This window comes from Enhydra lutris, unplaced genomic scaffold (genome assembly GCF_002288905.1).
Source record: "Enhydra lutris kenyoni isolate GAN:26980312 unplaced genomic scaffold, ASM228890v2 scaffoldscaffold18, whole genome shotgun sequence".
In the NCBI taxonomy this organism is placed as follows: Eukaryota; Metazoa; Chordata; class Mammalia; order Carnivora; family Mustelidae; genus Enhydra; species Enhydra lutris.
Window position 1 is genome coordinate 34,200,350 of NW_019154102.1, and position 17,318 is coordinate 34,217,667.

General features: G+C 53.1%; 1 protein-coding gene across 1 annotated transcript in view; it reads right to left on the reverse strand.

Annotated features, from left to right (window-relative positions):
- The window catches only part of LOC111148018 (RNA polymerase I subunit A), a 76,286-nt gene that overhangs the window by 11,014 nt on the left and 47,954 nt on the right, over positions 1–17,318 (reverse strand). The window contains exons 15-27 of the mRNA XM_022504357.1: positions 17,108–17,257; positions 15,770–15,953; positions 13,227–13,309; positions 12,952–13,110; positions 11,262–11,360; positions 10,037–10,189; positions 8,680–8,762; positions 6,164–6,329; positions 5,148–5,369; positions 4,048–4,262; positions 2,139–2,306; positions 1,116–1,251; positions 509–666 (exon numbers count right to left, since the gene is read on the reverse strand). Coding sequence (XP_022360065.1) covers positions 509–666; positions 1,116–1,251; positions 2,139–2,306; positions 4,048–4,262; positions 5,148–5,369; positions 6,164–6,329; positions 8,680–8,762; positions 10,037–10,189; positions 11,262–11,360; positions 12,952–13,110; positions 13,227–13,309; positions 15,770–15,953; positions 17,108–17,257 — 1,976 coding nt within the window. The remainder of the gene's footprint in view (positions 1–508; positions 667–1,115; positions 1,252–2,138; positions 2,307–4,047; positions 4,263–5,147; positions 5,370–6,163; positions 6,330–8,679; positions 8,763–10,036; positions 10,190–11,261; positions 11,361–12,951; positions 13,111–13,226; positions 13,310–15,769; positions 15,954–17,107; positions 17,258–17,318) is intronic.

Consider the following 17,318-nt stretch of genomic DNA (forward strand, 5'->3'; position numbering starts at 1 on the left):
GAAGGGAACCAGAGTTTCTCTGGAAGAAGTTCCCGGGAGCCCCAGGTATAGAATTAGGGTTTAAAAGCAACACACCGTCAGCATACTGCCTGTTATGAAATAGAATATAAACGTATTCGGAACCACACAAAGCGGCCTGGAATGTTTTGCCAAAGATCACCCCCAGGAGCTGGTCCACCCTCACAGCAGCACCGCTGTGCCCCTGGGGCTCCCTTTTTCTTCCGGTACATGTCCTTCCACATCTTAAAGCCTCCAAACCTGAAAAGACAAGCCTCGTCAACCAGAGCGAAGAAATGTCTCAGGGAGTGGCGTGTGGTGAGTGTAGTCACACCCTCAAGCCAGATCCGGAGGGAGGTCTCCAATCTGGGCTGCAGGACCTGCTGTTTCCCCCAACACTGCCCTTGAACGACCCATTTAGACAAATGCACCCAATCTCCAGGAGGCCTGTGGCCCAGAGCACTCAAGGCCCCGGACGAAGCCAGGCCATAAATGCAGCCAGAGTCCTCACCTTGTTTCCACGAAGTGCAGGATGTCCTCGGGTCTCAGGCACTTCTCCTGCTGGTAGTACGCATGTGGCAGGAACTGAAACCGCAGCCGGTACACCTGAAACTTGTCCTGTTTGTCTCCAACACAGAACGACTCCTGGACATCAATTTTCTCCAACACCTTGAACCAGACGGACAGAGAACCCAGCTTGCCTGAGTCCCAGGGGACTGTGCAGGACAAGTGGGTTTTAGGAACTCAAGGGTTTAAAGGAATAGGAGCAGGGGCCACGGGCCAAACTCCCAGCCCCCGGAGAAACCCCACTGAGCTCTGCCACTGTGACTCCTCAGGGGACAGGGGCCCACAGCTGGTAGGTCACTGGCAGAGATGGCCTAAGTCTGCAGGCAGCGGGCTCTGGCGGGGCTGGTTAGCTACAGCAGGAGCATTTTTAAGGCACTCGATAATGCTGCAGAGCTGATGATTATTTACCCTGCTCGGCACCTGGCAGAGAAAACTCCCTCATTCATGGGAGTCTGAACACGGAGCCTGAACAGTCAGCAAATTCTATTCTTCACAGATGAAGCAGGCAAGTGCCTCCACCACGGGGCCAGCTGGGTCCCAGAGACAGTTACCTCCCCTAAGCACACTCTGGTGAGCTGCTTCTTCAGGCTTTTCACTCTCTTCAGGGCTTTCTTGGTGTTGAACACGGGCACGCTCATCATGGGCGTCTTGATGTTGGCACTCGCCACCATGAGGATCTCCCTCAACCTGTCACAGAACAAGGGCACATTTCATCACAAAAGGTGCCTGGATTCCCTATTTGTGCAAGGCCTTTCTTCTCAAGATGTCTGAGCTCTTCTGGGGTCTGAGAAGCCTGGGGATCTTGCAAGGAAATATGCTGGATCAGAGAGTCCCAGCTCTGGCCCCATGCACGTCAGTTTAGGACAAGCTCGTGTTACTCTTGTTTCCTGTCAGCCATGCTGGGCCCACACGGGAAGCTAAGAACTTATAGAGCGAGAGATGCAGGGATGGGTAACTAGCACCTGCAGTGCTCCTCCCAGGTGCAGGCACCATGATGCTCTTGGCCTTGCCTGTGAGCTCTGTCAGCCTGCACGGCCCACCTGCATGGTGGGCTCTGGCCTCCTGCCTTCCACAGATTGAGGACCTTAGGGTAGGGAAGCTGTCTCTCTGCTAGAAAGTGGAAGAGCCAGGTGCTGAATGTAGGTGGGTCTCCCACGCCTTCCTCTTGCCCAGTGGCCATCATGCTGCTGTAGGTGAGCACAGTTACCAGAAGGACCACTGTGGGCCACAGTCTAGATGAATTGTGCCCCCGGAACTGGGCTACCTAGTGCATGGGGCTTGTTCATAACCTCTGTTCCTGAGTCCTGACCGAAGGAGTGTGACTTCACAAACATCCCAGGTAGCTGATACAACAGTTGGCAGAGGGATACACAGAGATTCTAACAGGCCTGGGCACAGATCCAGCCAGAGAAACCAGCTGGGCTCCAGGAAGTCTGACCCTAATCCCCATTTTTGACGAGATGCCTGTTTCTCTCCCTTCCACCCTCTCTCTCTCCCTGTCATTAAATGACTTCCGCTCCAGGAGTGGGCTTAGGACAGACCCCACCACCCTATGCACCCCTGCAGCCTCGCACCTCGGAATGCCCAGGGTGACGTTCATCTCGCCTCTGCCCGCAAAGTGGAAAGTGTTCAGGGTCATCTGCGTGGAGGGCTCCCCAATGCTCTGGGCGGCCAGCAGGCCCACGGCCTCACCCGGGTCACACAGCGAGCGCTGCCACTTCAGCTGCAGCAGGGTCCTCAACCTGAAATGGGGCAGGGGAGGGGGGTGGCATGGGTTAGGAGTGCAGACACCACCTGTCTGTCTGTCAGGAGCTGTTAACGCCACCCAAGACCAGGGTGCAAGGCGCTATGAACTCTCCTTCTTTCTGGGCTTGTTTTTCCTAAGCAAATCCTGCTAATCCTTAAAATCCCACTACTGACCCTGGGATGACCTAAATGACACAGTACAGATCCCAGCTGGGGGACTGAAGCTCTAGATGTCCCCGCGCAGGCTATGCATATCTGCCCTGAGGACGGCACGCACCTGCTCTGCACCAACCACCGTGAGCCCCCCGGGCAGTGAGAATTTCTGAGCCTGCTATTCATGTTTTCCTCTGTTAATTCTTCTTTCCCCAGCTCCCACCGTGCCTCCCACCGTGCAAACTAGAAAGAGGCTCACTAAGCAATTATGGGGATACGGGTCAGGGAGGAAAGGGGAGGTGTCTGTTTTCTTAATTGTTGCAAACAGCTGCAGGCCCCCTGGGAAACGTGCACACTATGCAGCTTTGTGATCTACGAACTGTTCTTCCTGTGAAAGCTGGCTCTTTTGAAACAGCCACAGGAGCACTGCATTGTACAGCACATGGCACTTCGCCCCGAGCTTGCTGCTTGTTAAGAGGTCCCCTGTGAGAGTGACTGAGCAGAACTGGCTCCCCACCTCGGCCCTGCGAACCCAAGGGATGCTCCCCAGAGCTGACCTCTCCCCACTCCTGCTGCAGCACCAGCGGTCCTTCTGAGGGTCAGTGGCCAGTGCCCGGAGCTGCAGGGAGCCAGGTGAAGGGGGCGGGGCATCAAGGTCTTGGTTACAGGGAAAGCCCTGCCAGCTTCTGTGAGATCCCAGCATGATTTATTCTATCTGGGCCTCTCTGAAGCCTGACTAGAGGAAACCATGTTAAGGGGCAAAGATAAGAGTGTCTTCCTCCCCTCTGGTTCCTCCACTCACACATTTGCCTTGACTGATTCCCGCCTTTCATCTGCAGTCCCCCTCCTGGACCCTATGAGTCTCATGGGGTGCAGGACGAGCGGCCAGGCTGGGCCCATACTTTGGAGGTCTTCCAGCTCCGCAGGCCAGGCTTAGTGAGCTGAGTGAGATCCCTGGACTAGGGGACTGCTCCAATTCAAACCCTAGAGCATGCCTTCCTTGGGGGCACTTGTGATGTTTTAATCCAGTGTGGCTTGGTGCTAGTACATGGCTGGCTTCCCACCCACGCAGACCACAGGATTTTCCTACTTTTTGTTTATTGGTGAACAAGTCCAAGTTGAGGACTGCATGTGGTCCTTCTTGCTTAAGACTTCAGAATCCAAAGCTCAGAGGAACACCGGAATCCTCACATGAACCCCTCAGGAAAGGCTGAGCCATGGTGTCACGGGGTTGTGAATGATTTGCCCTGGGTCACAGTGAGAAGCTGCTGAATGGGGAGCAGACTCCCTGCCTCTCAGTTAGTCGTGACCACCACACCGAGCTTGAGAGAGAGGTCATTTCTGCAAGCTCCCATGTGGCACAGCATTTTCCTGTCTTGGGCCAGGTGGCGTATCCACTCCTACCTTCTTGCTTCCCATCCTGGAGCCCTTTGGGCCTGCAAGGTTCCCTTTCTGTTTTACTTCCCTCCCTCCTGCTGGAGGCTCAAACCCAGGAGGCTGCCCTCCCTTCTGGAGTGGGTAAGGAAGGGCCCGGGAGGCAGATTCTCCCTCTGCACATGCCCTGTAACAAGTCAACATCATTACCTGTCAAGAGAAAGCTCTGATTTCTGATAACTCTTCTCTGCTTGAGATGCCCACTCAACGCTGTAGTCATCCATCTTCTTTTCAAATGTTTCTGATACTGATGCAAAGTAGATGTCTGGGCGCCAGACAGCCAGACTGGGGTCTGGACAAGGAGCTGCCTTCTTCTGGTATTTTCTCCGACTCTGCTCATCTAACTCACTCCACATCTTCAAGATCTGAAAGGAAGTACAGGCCTCAGCCACATGGGAGGAAACCAGGAATGGGCTTGTCTCCCTGGGATATCCAGCAGGATAAGGACGATCACAGGCATGGGCTCCAAACAGGAACAGGGGAAGGAGACAGAACCAGACGGCAATGAGAAATCCGTCTCAACACTGAGGACTGGGGTCTTCCCAGCACGTGCTGCCTGACCATGACTCTCTGAGCTCTTTATCCTGGCCATTCAAACACAGGCAGGGTGACCGGATGACCGTGAAAGTTAGCATCCAAACTGGCATTCTTTTTGAGTAGAATGGGGAACTATCATTGATAATGTTAGGGTGAAAGGCAAAGCCAAGACATTCCTAGGCCAACCAGGACCTGTCTGTCCCTCATCTGGGCTTTCACACACTCGATGCCCCAAGGCTATCCCACAGCAACTGCTTCAAAATGTTCTCCCTGCCTCCTGGCTGCCAGCTTGGTTTGCTGACTGGGACACCCCAGCAGCAGAGGGAAAGATGGGAGAACAGTGAAGCTGGGCATTTATCCCCTGCCCTCTCTAAGAAAACTCTGAATAGGCTGTACCTCCCTACTGCCCACCTCATCCCACCCTACAGCCACCCTCTCCATTCCTGGCAGGCGCTCTCCCTATTTCTGCCCACCTGGGGTAGCTGAGGACCCAGGTTACCAGCCCCAGTCAGTTTCCCCAAACCCCGCCCACACCCTTGTGAAGTGCCCTCCTTAAATTCCTATTTGAGGAATTTGTTTCATTTTGTTTCCTAACAGCGAATACAGCCAGATTATACTATGACACCCACTATTAGGAAACTACCCTGTTTTGTCAACCCCTGACTGAGGCCTATATGCTCCACACACTGAGGACACAATCACCCCCAAGTCACCTGGTGAGTCCCAAGGCTGCGACCATTCTGGTTCCCACCCTCAAGGTTCAAGGCTTTCACAGATGCTTGAATTTTCTGTGAATAACTCAAGAAGGCGCCTTTTCTCAGCAGGGTGTTGGGATGCTTGCTTTGCCATTTTTTGACGGCTCTGAAGTGACGGAGAGCTTTCTGGGGATCTGCTCTGGATAAAACCTCCTGGAGATGCTTCGATTTCATTATCACCTAAACAAAAACACACATACGAGATCCACATCACACAACTTCACAGGACCACAATGGTCTGTGTGGGGTCCTCATGATGCCCCTCAGTGGGGCTGAGCACCCACTGCTGACCAGGGCCAGGACCCACTTCTACCCTCGCTCCAGAAGCCAGGTGGGGGGGTTTCTAGGGAGAAACTAGGAGAGGAAGTGAAGGCCAAAGCTTTGGGACAGGCGCCAGGATGGGAAGGAGCCAGCGCCGGACCATGACCTTCAACTCTGCCATCTGCTGCCTGGCCACAGTCATGACGGCTTCGGCACTGGACTGCAAAATGGGGTGACCACTCAGTCGCTGGGGATGGGCATTTCTGAGGCGGTAAGGTACTGTATGCAACCCCCCCAGCCTGGGTGTCAGCTAGGCTTGCGTGCAAACATAGGCTCTGCCGCACGCCAGCTGGTTCTCACGCTCCGCTACCCGTGGCCTCGGCTGCACAAGGGACAGAAGAACACCTACACCCCCAGGCCATGGTGCGGATAAAAGCGGACAGTGTTCACGGCACACTGCAGCTTAGGGCCCAGCACCTGGCAAGTGGCCCCGGATGGCAGCTGCTGTGCCAGAGGCACGCATGCTCTCTGCCATCTTGTGACGAAGGTCCCAGAGCGGGTATGAAAACGTCAAGCACTTCAAAGCATTGAACGGTGCTTTATAACCTTTCCCCACCCTGCCTTGCAATAGCCGCCCTCACCGCGTGGCAAAGCTCAGGGTGCGAGGCCCGCCATGCAGCCCGAGGCCCCACCACTGGGGCCGGGCCTACTACCTCGTAGTTGCTGGCAAGGAAGGGGAACTGCTTGGGCTGCAGGAACTGCGTCTTGGGGATATCCAGGCCGTCCTCCCCGTACAGGAACTGGACCACGCTGCCATCACTGTCGCGCACGGTCAGATCATACTGGACCACCAGCCCCTCCAAGTGCTTGATGATGCACCTGTGTGGAGACCAGGGGCGGTGGACGATGGAAACGGGGACTGTTGCTCTGCAGGCAGCCGAGCCAGGCTCTCACATTCCAGGTTCTGAGGTATGGCAGCTCCAGGCCAGGGTCTGCGCTTCCTCATGGTTCTCTGGGAGGAGGAAGCTGCAGCCACGTGACTGAGAGCCTGGCTGCCACTCCTCAGCCCTGGCTCCAATGTCCAGCCCCAGCAGCTGGGACCGCTGCCTGTCTTTCACTGCCCTGCAGCGTAGCACTCCCCAAGGACCAGTATCTTTAGGTCCATGAAGTAGGTAAGGCAGGAGGGATGCCACCCCGCCCACTGCTTCCCCAGCATGGTTAGCCCAGAGATTGGCCCGGGGAACGAAGGGGACATTGGGAACTAAATGCTGATGTGCTCACTGTAACCTGGCGCCCCTTTTCCAATGTTCCCAGCGGTCAGCTGTCTCCCTCGACCTCTCTCCCTGCTAGCTGGTGCTGGCTGCTTAGCTTACTTCTGGTCATTCTGCCTCAGACTCTTCCAGCCATCTTACCAGGAGGTTTTCTGGTAACCACTGCTCCCCCGAGCTCCAAGCACAGACCTCAGTGTTAGTCACCACCCTCTTCTTGGCACCCAGCACGGGGCCTGGCAAGGCTGGTGCTGAAAATGCCGGAGGGCAGGCTGTGCCCTCTGCTCCTTACCCCAGGGCTCCAGCTCTCTGCACCAGCTATGGCCCTGCAAGGCTGCACGGCCAGGCCTGTCCTGACCAGCAGGTCTTGTCTTTAAAGGTCCACTAGATGCGGCTCCTTGAATACCCTGCCGCTGACAGCCCCCGCCGCCTGTTTTCTCTCTCCTCTCTGTCCACCGTGCCCTGGTGCTGTCACTCAGGCCTGCAAACTCAGCCAGGTCTGTCTGCCGCCCCCCTACCTCATCTTCCTGTGTTTCAGGTCATTGGCTCTGTCTTCGCCCCACCTGCTTCTTCCTTTCCATCGCTACTCTTGGGGGACAGCCTTTCGACGTCTGGCTGGATCTCCACCACAGCCGGGCTGGCCCCCTCCAGTCCATCCTGTCTGAAGCACTGCATGTGACCTCTGCCCCAAGCCCCCACGGGCAGGTGGATCCTGGGGAGGCTTGTGCCCTTCCCCCCAGTGGCTGCCACCCTTCCATTCCAAGCGGGATTCCACACATCCTCCTCCTACCCCCACTGCATTTAACTGGCCTCAGGGACTCCCGCCTCACACAGGGATTCCCCAAACCCAGACTTATTTGATCATTTGTTTCTTAGCTTTTCCTACGTTACACATGTATTGTTGAGTGATTACAGAAATGGCAGGTGGGGTGTAACCCCTGCTCATGGAGGGAAGTGGCCATGTGATCCCTGCTCCTGAGAGGGGAGTTCACCCAGATGCCCTGGCTCCCCACTGACCAGCCACGCAGCGCTGCCCACCCTAAACCCGCCCTTCCCTTTCCTAGCCCAACCCCGTGGGCTGCAGCCTTGGGAGTCAAGGGGAAGGGGACCAAAGCATGGGATGCAGCTTTGGGGACTATGGGACACAAAAGCAGGGGGATAGGGCTGAAGCACACAGGGAAACCTGAGGGCAGGATAAAGGAGCTCTGCCTCCTTGTGCGGCAGTCACCCGAGGTCCCAGAGAACAAGACTTCACACCACGCCTGAGAGGCATGGGGATTTGTTGCCATCTCCTCCATTTCCTACCACCACTTCTCCTGGCACAGGCTCTCTGGGCTCACGAAGAACCACAGCCAGAGCTTCCCCAGGCTGTACTCCAAGAGAGGGGAGGCTGGCGCACAGATACCTGCCATCCTGTTCTGCCGGCCACTCCGAAGTCAGGCCTTGTTCAGCTTTAAGCATCATTCCTTCCCACCTGCCCAATGGGCCAGTTAGAGTGGCTACTTACTCCCTTTCCTCCCACACAGGAGAGAAAACAAGCAGGTCTGGGCCGGGGAACCCCAATGTGACACCTGCATCTGGGGAGACAGTAACACTAACTACAGACTCACAGGCAAGGCCCCTGGGACCGGAACCCTCTCTGCACTGTCCCGGATGCTGAGCCCTCCCAGGGCAGATGACAAGCTCCTTACTGCTCCAGGCCTTTCCCTGGATCCACAACCTCCCCTGGGGAAGTAGGGGGTGGGGGCAGAATGACAAACATGCAGAACATAGAGACCTTCTGCATAAACCTCCGAGCTCATGCTCTATCGATCGGTTAGAAGGGGAAGAATGTCCACCATTTTCTGTCTCAGGCGCCCATGGTGGGGTCTTTAAAAAGTTTTTTCATCCAAAGGGACTGTAAGTGAACTATCAGTGACAACACACAAGATTACAGAGGTGACAGAGTAGGGGTTTTTTACCTTTGGAGGTAGCCGGAGCGGCTGGTTTTCACAGCAGTGTCCACTAGCCCCTCTCGCCCAGCCATGCAGTGGAAGAAGAACTCCTGTGGGAGAGGCGGGGCCGGGCCCCAGAGGGGCAGTGAGGGCAGGGTGCTTCTGGAAGCAGCCGTGTCCGAGCTCCCGCAGCCCCCGGCACTGATGGGCCCACTGTCGCCCTCCCCCATGGTTACCTGTGTCTCCCCTTGCCCGAGAGCGGAAGGAAAGTGAAGTCTGGGTACAGGAGCCAGGAGCTCTCCCTGCACTCATGCATTCCAACCCTAGCCAGGCACCCTACTTTCCAAGTGGAAATGCCACCAGGGCCTCGTCACTCTTCCATGCAACCCACATCCCTGAATTCTCCCCACAGCGTCACTGGAGGTGCACGGTGCTTTCCAGACATTTTCACCCACCCACTGCAAAAAACACACTTGCAGTAGTCATCAGCAAATGTAGAGATACACACACGCACAGAGACAGAAAACTCAAAACGATAACTTTATGAAACTATCCCATCCCTTGGATGCTTTCTTCACCACCCTGTTCTGTTTTATTGCTCAAAGAAATGCCAGTCAGTGTCTATTATAGTGATTTCATGATCCACTAGGGACCAGAGTTTAAAAAGTTCTGGTCTAGATCCTCTCTCCTCCATCCTCTTCCAGAGGCCATGGGTGGTCACAGCCAATGTGGGACTGGTGAGGAGTAGTCGGTGGACTTGAAACCAAGGGCCGGTCCTGTTCACAACCTGGTCTTAGTTGTCTGACCTTACAGAGATGTACCAATCAAGGAACAAAAGGAACTAACAACCAGAAAGCCATTTCTGACAAATACAATGAGAAAAGCTTTTTCTAATGGGAGAAATCTGTTGTTGACCAAGAAAGAACAAGCATTTGCCACAGCTACTGGATTTTCCCACCGTGAAGGAGCCATGGGAGGAACCCCATGGTGGGGGTTCGTGAAACCAATCTCTGCGATGTTCCCTTTGGCAACAGAGAGTACCCAGGTGAGGGGCATCCCCTTCTCTGGCTGCCTTCCAAGTAGGTGAGAAATGGTTTCGAGAGGGGTATGGCAGGAAAAAGTGGAGCTGGGATTGGTCTTACTCATCTCTCCACTTCTTGGCAAACACCGAGCACTCACTATTGCCAGGTCCCGCGAAAGCTCAGGCGTTACAATGGTGAACACACAGGGTCCTCGGGGGCCACAGGGTCTAGTGAGTCAGCAACAAACGGCTTGACATTTATTACTCAATAGTCCTTGCTCAGAGTTGTTGGTAAAGGTCACGGGCCTCCTACCATTGAGCCTGGCAATGAGAAGAGACACGAGGAAAACCCAGAATACATACAGGAGGCTTGATGCCAGTAAGGAATCTGCCAGTGACGAAACCGCCGGCCCTGGGGGTGAACTCATAAGGCTCAAAGCAGGGCAGTGACTTGCCAGATGCCATTAAGGGGGGTCTCCGACCTTCCAATTCAATTTGGCCCAGCAGGCATGAGATCTGGAAGAAAGGAAGCCCAAAGCAAACTCGAGATCCACACGTGTGTTAAAGCTTTGTCCTAGCAAAGGAGGGAAGGCCTGCTCTGGAAGGAAGACTGTGTGGAAACTGGTTTGTGAAGTCCACGCTAGATTTTCACACAAACCAGAGGAGCTCGTGTTTCAAGAAAAGAACTGTGTTTTTGTTTTGTTGACTGATCAAAATTTGACATGTCTGGGGTCACTTGTAAATGGGCTATGTTGGTAAAAGAAGGCATGTCTCAAAATCATCACGTTCTACCTATAAGGGTCCCAAAGGCCCTAATGGAGAAACTGAGGTCTACAAGAAAAAGGAATTTATTGTGATCCTTAAATTCTAAGGCCAAAAGGGAATAAAAGCATCTCTTAATATTCATGGGGGTGAGGGGATTTCACTTTAGTCAAGGGGGCTTCCTGATGGCATTCAGCCTTTTAAGCCCATTTCTATTTGGCTCTACACTCACAAAGGTCCTCAGGACTTTAAGAAGAAATATTAACATCTGTGAACACGCAGCCACCTGAGGAGGTGACGGGCCTCGAATCAGGGGTCAAGAAACCTCTAGGACAATGCCTATAATGTAATGATAAATGAAAAAAGCAGACCACGACGGGATCTCAGAGAAGACTGACCATACACATGCACGCATTTGCATTGGTGCTTGTTCCTAACATTGAGGTGTTAACAGGGGTTGCCTCCTGTACCGATTTCTGGATGCTTTTGTATTTTGTAGTACTTGTCCTAGTTTATATTGAATGTGGATCCTTTAAAAAAAAAATCAGAAAGAGGGGTGCCTGGGTGGCTCAGTGGGTTAAGCCTCTGCCTTTGGCTCAAGTCATGATCTCAGGGTCTTGTAATTGGGTCCCGCATCAGGCTCTCTGCTCAGCAGGGAGCCTGCTTTCCCCCGCTCTCTGCCTGCCTCTCTGCCTACTTGTGATCTCTCTCTCTGTCAAATAAATAAATAAAATCTTTAAAAAAAAAATCAGAAAGAAATCTGAAAATTGCCTCCTGCCATGACCCCACCCTTCTGGCAAAGCAGCCAGCCTGCCTTTGCCCACACCTGCATGGTGTTCACAGTCGACCCTTTGGCTCCAGACTGCACCATCATCTGCAAGTTGTTCTCTGGGAATTGTCTGTGCAGACCAAATGGCATGCACGCCTGCAGAGGAAATAAACACAGCAAGTCAGTGACTTCAGGCCTTTCTGAAATCCCAACGTAATCCCAAATCACAAGATAAACCCAGGATGCGGAAGCAATAAACTCAGACTATTGACCCAGACACAAGTGTCAAGTCCCACTTGAGGTAAGAAGTCTCATTTGGCAACAATCCTTTTGCTAGAACCTGTGGAGAGGTCTAACGAGATGGCCCCACATGCTGCACTGTGCTGACCCCCTCCGCCAAGAAGCCCAAGGCTCTTATCACAGGCCAATGGGGACAAAAAGGAAGAAGCAGAGGGGCCTGCATATGCAGTTTGTGATCCTATAAAACAGCGGGTTCAAGAGAAAACCTGAGGTGTACCCTTGTGAATCTGCCCAGCAGACACGGCCTCGATTCCCGCACCCCTGGCAGCGAGGACCAGTGTCCACGTCACACTCACATTTACCAACACGCTGCCCGAGCACCACATGGGAGCCTGGCCTTGGCTCCAGGGCCCACAGACGTGAGCAAAGCCCTCTTTGTGGAGCTGGAGGAGGCGGTGGCAGGGCCTCCAAGTCTATTTTAGCCTCTTCCTAGGGATGCAGAGATCCGGACCAACATAGGAGATGTGTGTGTTTGGGGGGGCCGGGGGAAGGGGGTGTGTGGTGCGTGCGGTGGGAAGAGAGGAGCTGGAGGGACAAGAAACAATCCTGAGATGCTTCTGAAACAACGTCCTAGCATTCTCAGTCAAGCCCCGAAGCTGAGCTTCCTGGTTCTCTGAGAGGTGCTAGGAGGGCTCCTCTGAAGAAATCCTCTCAAGGATGACAAGAGGTCTCGTTCTTGGCAGTCTAAGGGATGCCGAGAGCCGGTGAAGAGGACACCAGGCAAACACTGACTCTTGTTGAGCACTGGCCTTGCCTTCCCCCTCCTCTTCCCCAGCTCTGGGGCAGGAAGGTACAGAGCCCAGGCTGTGGTCTTGGCCTGTCCAGGGACTTCCCTCTCCTTTCTCTGTTGCCCAAGAACTGGCTTGATGGAAAAAGCAGACGGGGACTCCAGAGTACTTCCAGAGTGCTCCTGCCGTGCTGAGAGTGTGGTGTAGATTAGCTCCTTAATCCTCTCAGCAACCCTTTGAGGTAGGTGCTCCTCATATCCCTACCTCCTGGTGAGTGAACAAAAGCACAGACTGGTTGTATCACTTGCCCAAAGTCACACAGCAAGTACATGGCTGAGCCAGGACTTGAACCCACACCTCCACCCCTGGCTCACCTATATAGCAAGCACCAGTGGTATTTTTGGTCCTCCATTTGGCTCCTCCACTAAATAGTGGCCCCAGAGGAATTATTTACTCCCCTTTGATTCAGTCACCCCCAAATCCAAACATTTGAAAAGAAAAAGTGCAAAGCATTCCCTCTCATCATTAACTGGTTAAGAGAACGAAGTCCTTGATTCTTTAAAACAGTGAATTCTACACATCCCACCTCACATCTCACCTAGTTAACTGTCAAAGAGCCCAATTACTCCAGAGAGCCCCAAGTGAGAATCAAAATGTAATTTTTTTAAAAACCAGCATTCAAAATGGTGGCGATAAGTGCACACACTCGCTGGACTAACCTTGTTAATCTCATTGCTGTAATGGTTCACTTCCTCCTTGAACTTCAGATCAATCATGTTAAAATCCCTCTGGTCTTTGCCCAGATGGGCATCCTGCCATTTCCCTCGGACCTCATCACATGACGCAGCTTCTGGCAGGTTTAATGCAGCCCTTACAGCCTACAAGGAGAAAGGGCACAGGTCAGAGGCAGCAGCCAAGGGAGGAGGGCGTGGGTTTCGTTCCATGGGAGCCCCAACCCTCTACCACAGGCCGTAGCCACCCAGGCCCTCCTCACCCGTGGCCCGCAGTGGGTGGACTCTTCAATGACCCTGTGTCTCTTTGCATCCGCCTTCGGCTTCACCAGAATGTCTTCCACACCTGGGAAGTAAGACAGACAAGCGTGGGTAGGACTGAAACCAACCTGTCGTAAGCTCAGTGAGGTCACAGCATGGTGGGCACTGCCATGAACACAGGCAGCACAGGGACAGCAATGCGGACACCTACCTCCCTAGTGAGGGCCTGTCACCAGCTGTGAAGTGCTTCCCACAAGTGGAGCATCCTAATCACCGTTTTACGCATGACCAAACAAAGGCTCAGACTTTAACTACCTGCCTTGTGTTACATGGGCAGTGAGTAAACCCACGGCCATGTCACAAACCTGTGCTCTCAGCCAGCAGCTCTATGAACACACACTGGATGAATGGGCTGGGCGTGAAGACGAGGTTTTGGGTGAAAAACTGGGAAGGAAGAGAGGCAGGGAAGGAACAGCCTCGTTTTGATTCCCAGAAGTGAAAAGTCACAGGGCACGCGGGCACAGGCACGCACCTGAGCCTGGGTGACAGGGACCACCACTGCAGGGTCTGCACCAGGACAAATGTCATTGCAGTTAAACCTTCCTCCTGGCTCCAAAGGGCTGAGGAAGTCCTCACCTTGGGCAGGACATCTTTCTACTTCATCCTCCAATCAACTATTTCCTGTCTATATGTGTGGGTGCCGCTGGACTCTAGAACTCCCTCAGCCAAGATGTGCACGGGAGGAAAATCAATGGCTGCACTGTTTAGAAGCTGAGCTAAAATATCTGAATTCCCAATGCCACATCCTGGAGGCCTGAGGGACTCTAAAGAACATGTACGAGCAGGAGGGGAAAGAAACAGTCCCTTTGTGAGGAAGCCGTCATCACAGAAGTGGGTTCTTCCATGGGGTCGGCTCCCGGTTGCCTTGCTGTCCCTTCACTGACCCCTGGCTGTAAAGGCTGAAGAAAAGGCGACTTCCCTTGGCCGCCCTTTCCCCAGAGCTGTGTCCAGCTTGGCCCCGCTCCCTTTCTCCATCTCGCGGTCTCTGGAAGGCCTTGGCACTCGAGGGCTGATTTTCCCCGCACCACGTGCTAAGCAGAGCTGCGGAGGGCTGGGTTTGTTGGGTGTGGTCCCTTTCATGCTCTGGGTGTGGCAGCTTCCTCTACTTCTCATTTTTAAAATTGTTTGTTCAAGGGCGCTCTACACAATAAAGTGAAAACCAGGAGACAGCCTACATGTTTAATTATAGGAACTGGTTAAATAAGCCGCGGTACCAGCACACCACTAGAATAATCCATAGCTGAGCATGTAGGCTTATATTAGGATATTTACAAAAGGACATTTATAAATATATTCCATAATGGGGAGGAAAAGATCACCAAACTGTGTAGGGTAGGATCTCACTTTTTCCTGAATGTGTTTATACTGGCGGGTCTAGAAAGACAGCAACAGATCAAGAGAATGGTCATCTCTGATGATTGAATGCTGGGTGACTTTCAACTGCTATCGGGTCTGTACTTTTTATTTCTCCAGTTTACCTATATCCTGTAATTAGCGGGACCCACTGCAGTGAGTACATGAGCTCCAGCTGAAGCAGGCCCGGGGCCTCCCGGGGGGACTTCCACCATGTCCGCACACACACAAGCCTGCAAAGTGGAGTCCTACTCCCACTACTACGGTATTATGAACCTGACAACTCCAGCACTCGCTGTGGCTCGAGCTCAACATGTAGCAGGTCCCCTGCTCCTCCCAGGAACACCGCAGAAAAGCTCAGAAAGTAACAGCACACTTGCCATCTTTCTCAAGGCCAACTTGCTAAAATGGTGTGTGCTCAGGCGCCTGGGTGGCTCAGCTGGTTGGGTGACTGCCTTTGGCTCAGGGGTGATGGTCTTCGGCTCAGGTCATGATCCCGGACTCCCGGGATTGAGTCCTGCATTGGGCTCCCTACTCCATGGAGAGTCTGCTTCTCCCTCTGACCTTCTCCCCTCTCATGCTCTCTCTCTTTCTCTCTCAACTAACTAAATAAAATCTTTAAAAAATAAAATAAAATGGTGTGTGCTCATTTCCAGGAAGGAGAGAATGTAGCTCCTCTGCCTAGGTTAGGATCATCCCAACAGGTCTACCCCAACATGATGTTTCTCACGGTGCTGACGCCCTGCGATGTGGGGAGGTGTGGGCAGTTCTGACAATAGGGAAGGCCCTTTGTGGAGCAGAGAGTGCCCAGGGCATTCTGGAAACACACTCACAGGAGAGAATGGAGGTGGGTTTGAGTGGGAAAAATCAGTCTCAGGGACAGAAAACCATAGAGGCTGGGGTGGAGAATGGAATGGGGACTGAGGAGCCGGAAGAAATGCTGGGTGGGGGAAGGGTGGAAAGCACGGAAAAGGACCAGGTCTGTGACATGGTGGTGGCAACCGAGAGAGGACATGGTTATAGAAGGAGCCTGTCCCTCCCCCGGAAGCTGCTAGTAGAGTCAGGGAGACATCCCGATGGCCGTGCTGGCCAGGAGAGAGGGGAGCCCCAGGGCCACTCGCTGAGCACTCACCCAAGGTGAAACCTCTGTAGAGCTGCAGGTAGGCAGTGAAGAGGCGGGCCAGGCAGGTGAGAACCTTGCCGCTGGTCTCCCCACCATAGATCTCATAGCAGCAGTGGACCAGGCCATAGGCGGAGCTCCCATAGTGCGCCTTGTCCAGCACCCCACACAGCAGTTCCCCTTCTCTGATGATCACCTGTGGAGGGGACAACCACCAGTGCTGGAATGGAGGAGACCCCTCTTGTGTGAGCCACCCCCTCCTTTTCCTGTGTTTTATTAACCTTATTGTGTATGTCCCTCCACGGTAACCTGCCTCAGGTTCTTGATAGAAAGGAAGATGTAGGGAGTGATGAATCACTAAATTCTACTCCTGAAACTAATATTACACTATACTAACTAGAATTTAAACAAAAACTTGAAACAAAAAACAAACAAAAAAGAAATATGTAGCTTATAAGTGGAACTAATATATTTTTTTCTAAATAAGGAGAGGAGGACATAAAGACCAATATTTTTCAACTATGTTTGCTAGGGACTATTACCACCCCCCACCCCACCCCGCCCACACACAGATATTTTGCTTGTTTTCTTGTCTCCCTGCAGCACAACCCCACCCATACTGACTGGAGGTCAAGTACCCTTTCCAAGGACCTTATGACTAGAAATGAGAGCATCTGGAGTATAAACTCTGTGAGCACAACCTTGGCCTAGGTGCTTCCTCCCTTGGACTCTACAAGTAAGAACAACATAAGCTTTCTAACATCTTCTCAGGCGTTTGCACTTTCCAAAGTTGGGTTAAAGCATCAGAAGCTAATTAAAGGAAGGACTGCTAGCCGCATAATGTAGCACACATTAAGCCCTTGATCTCTAAAGGGAAAGAAAAGCAGCAGCTTCAGTTCTAAATTGAATGTCTGCTACATCCTGTGACAAAGCACTTGTGAGCTGGGGACTTAAAGCTGGAAGTCTTTAGTGTGGGGCCACTGTCTGGCTGACTTGCAGGAGCACTGTTTCCCGAGGGCTGGAGCTGGAAGGTGTGGAACCTCACAGCACATCTGTGAACGTGAGCTACTCAGGGGTCTCAAGGGAAAACACAGGTTCTGCCTTTCCAAGTTTTGCAGAATTGAGTCCAGAGGCCTTCTGCTTTCCAAGTGGTTGGGAGGTTTATATGGAGGGTCAATGCTACCAATCAACTCTGACCCTTTCTAAAACCAAAAGTGACACCCATTTGGGTACAACTCCCTCTCTTGAAAACCACGACACCTGATTCTCCCTTTCTCTGTCTCTGTTTTATATCCATTTGTCTAAACCTGAGACTAGATGTCTCCAACCCGCATAGCTAGGCAGCCACACCTGGGACTCGCACATGGAGTCAGGGTTAAAGCCAGGAACAGGCCGAGGGGACTCCTGTACCCAGGCTTTGCCATTGATCTTCGCCTTTCCCGATAAGCTCAGTGGGACGTGGTCTTCTGGGATTATGTTTATGAGCAGCGTTGACACAACCTGGAAAGAAAAGAAAGATGATGCTGACTGTGGGGAGAAAAGGGGAGTTCCCTTTTAGGAC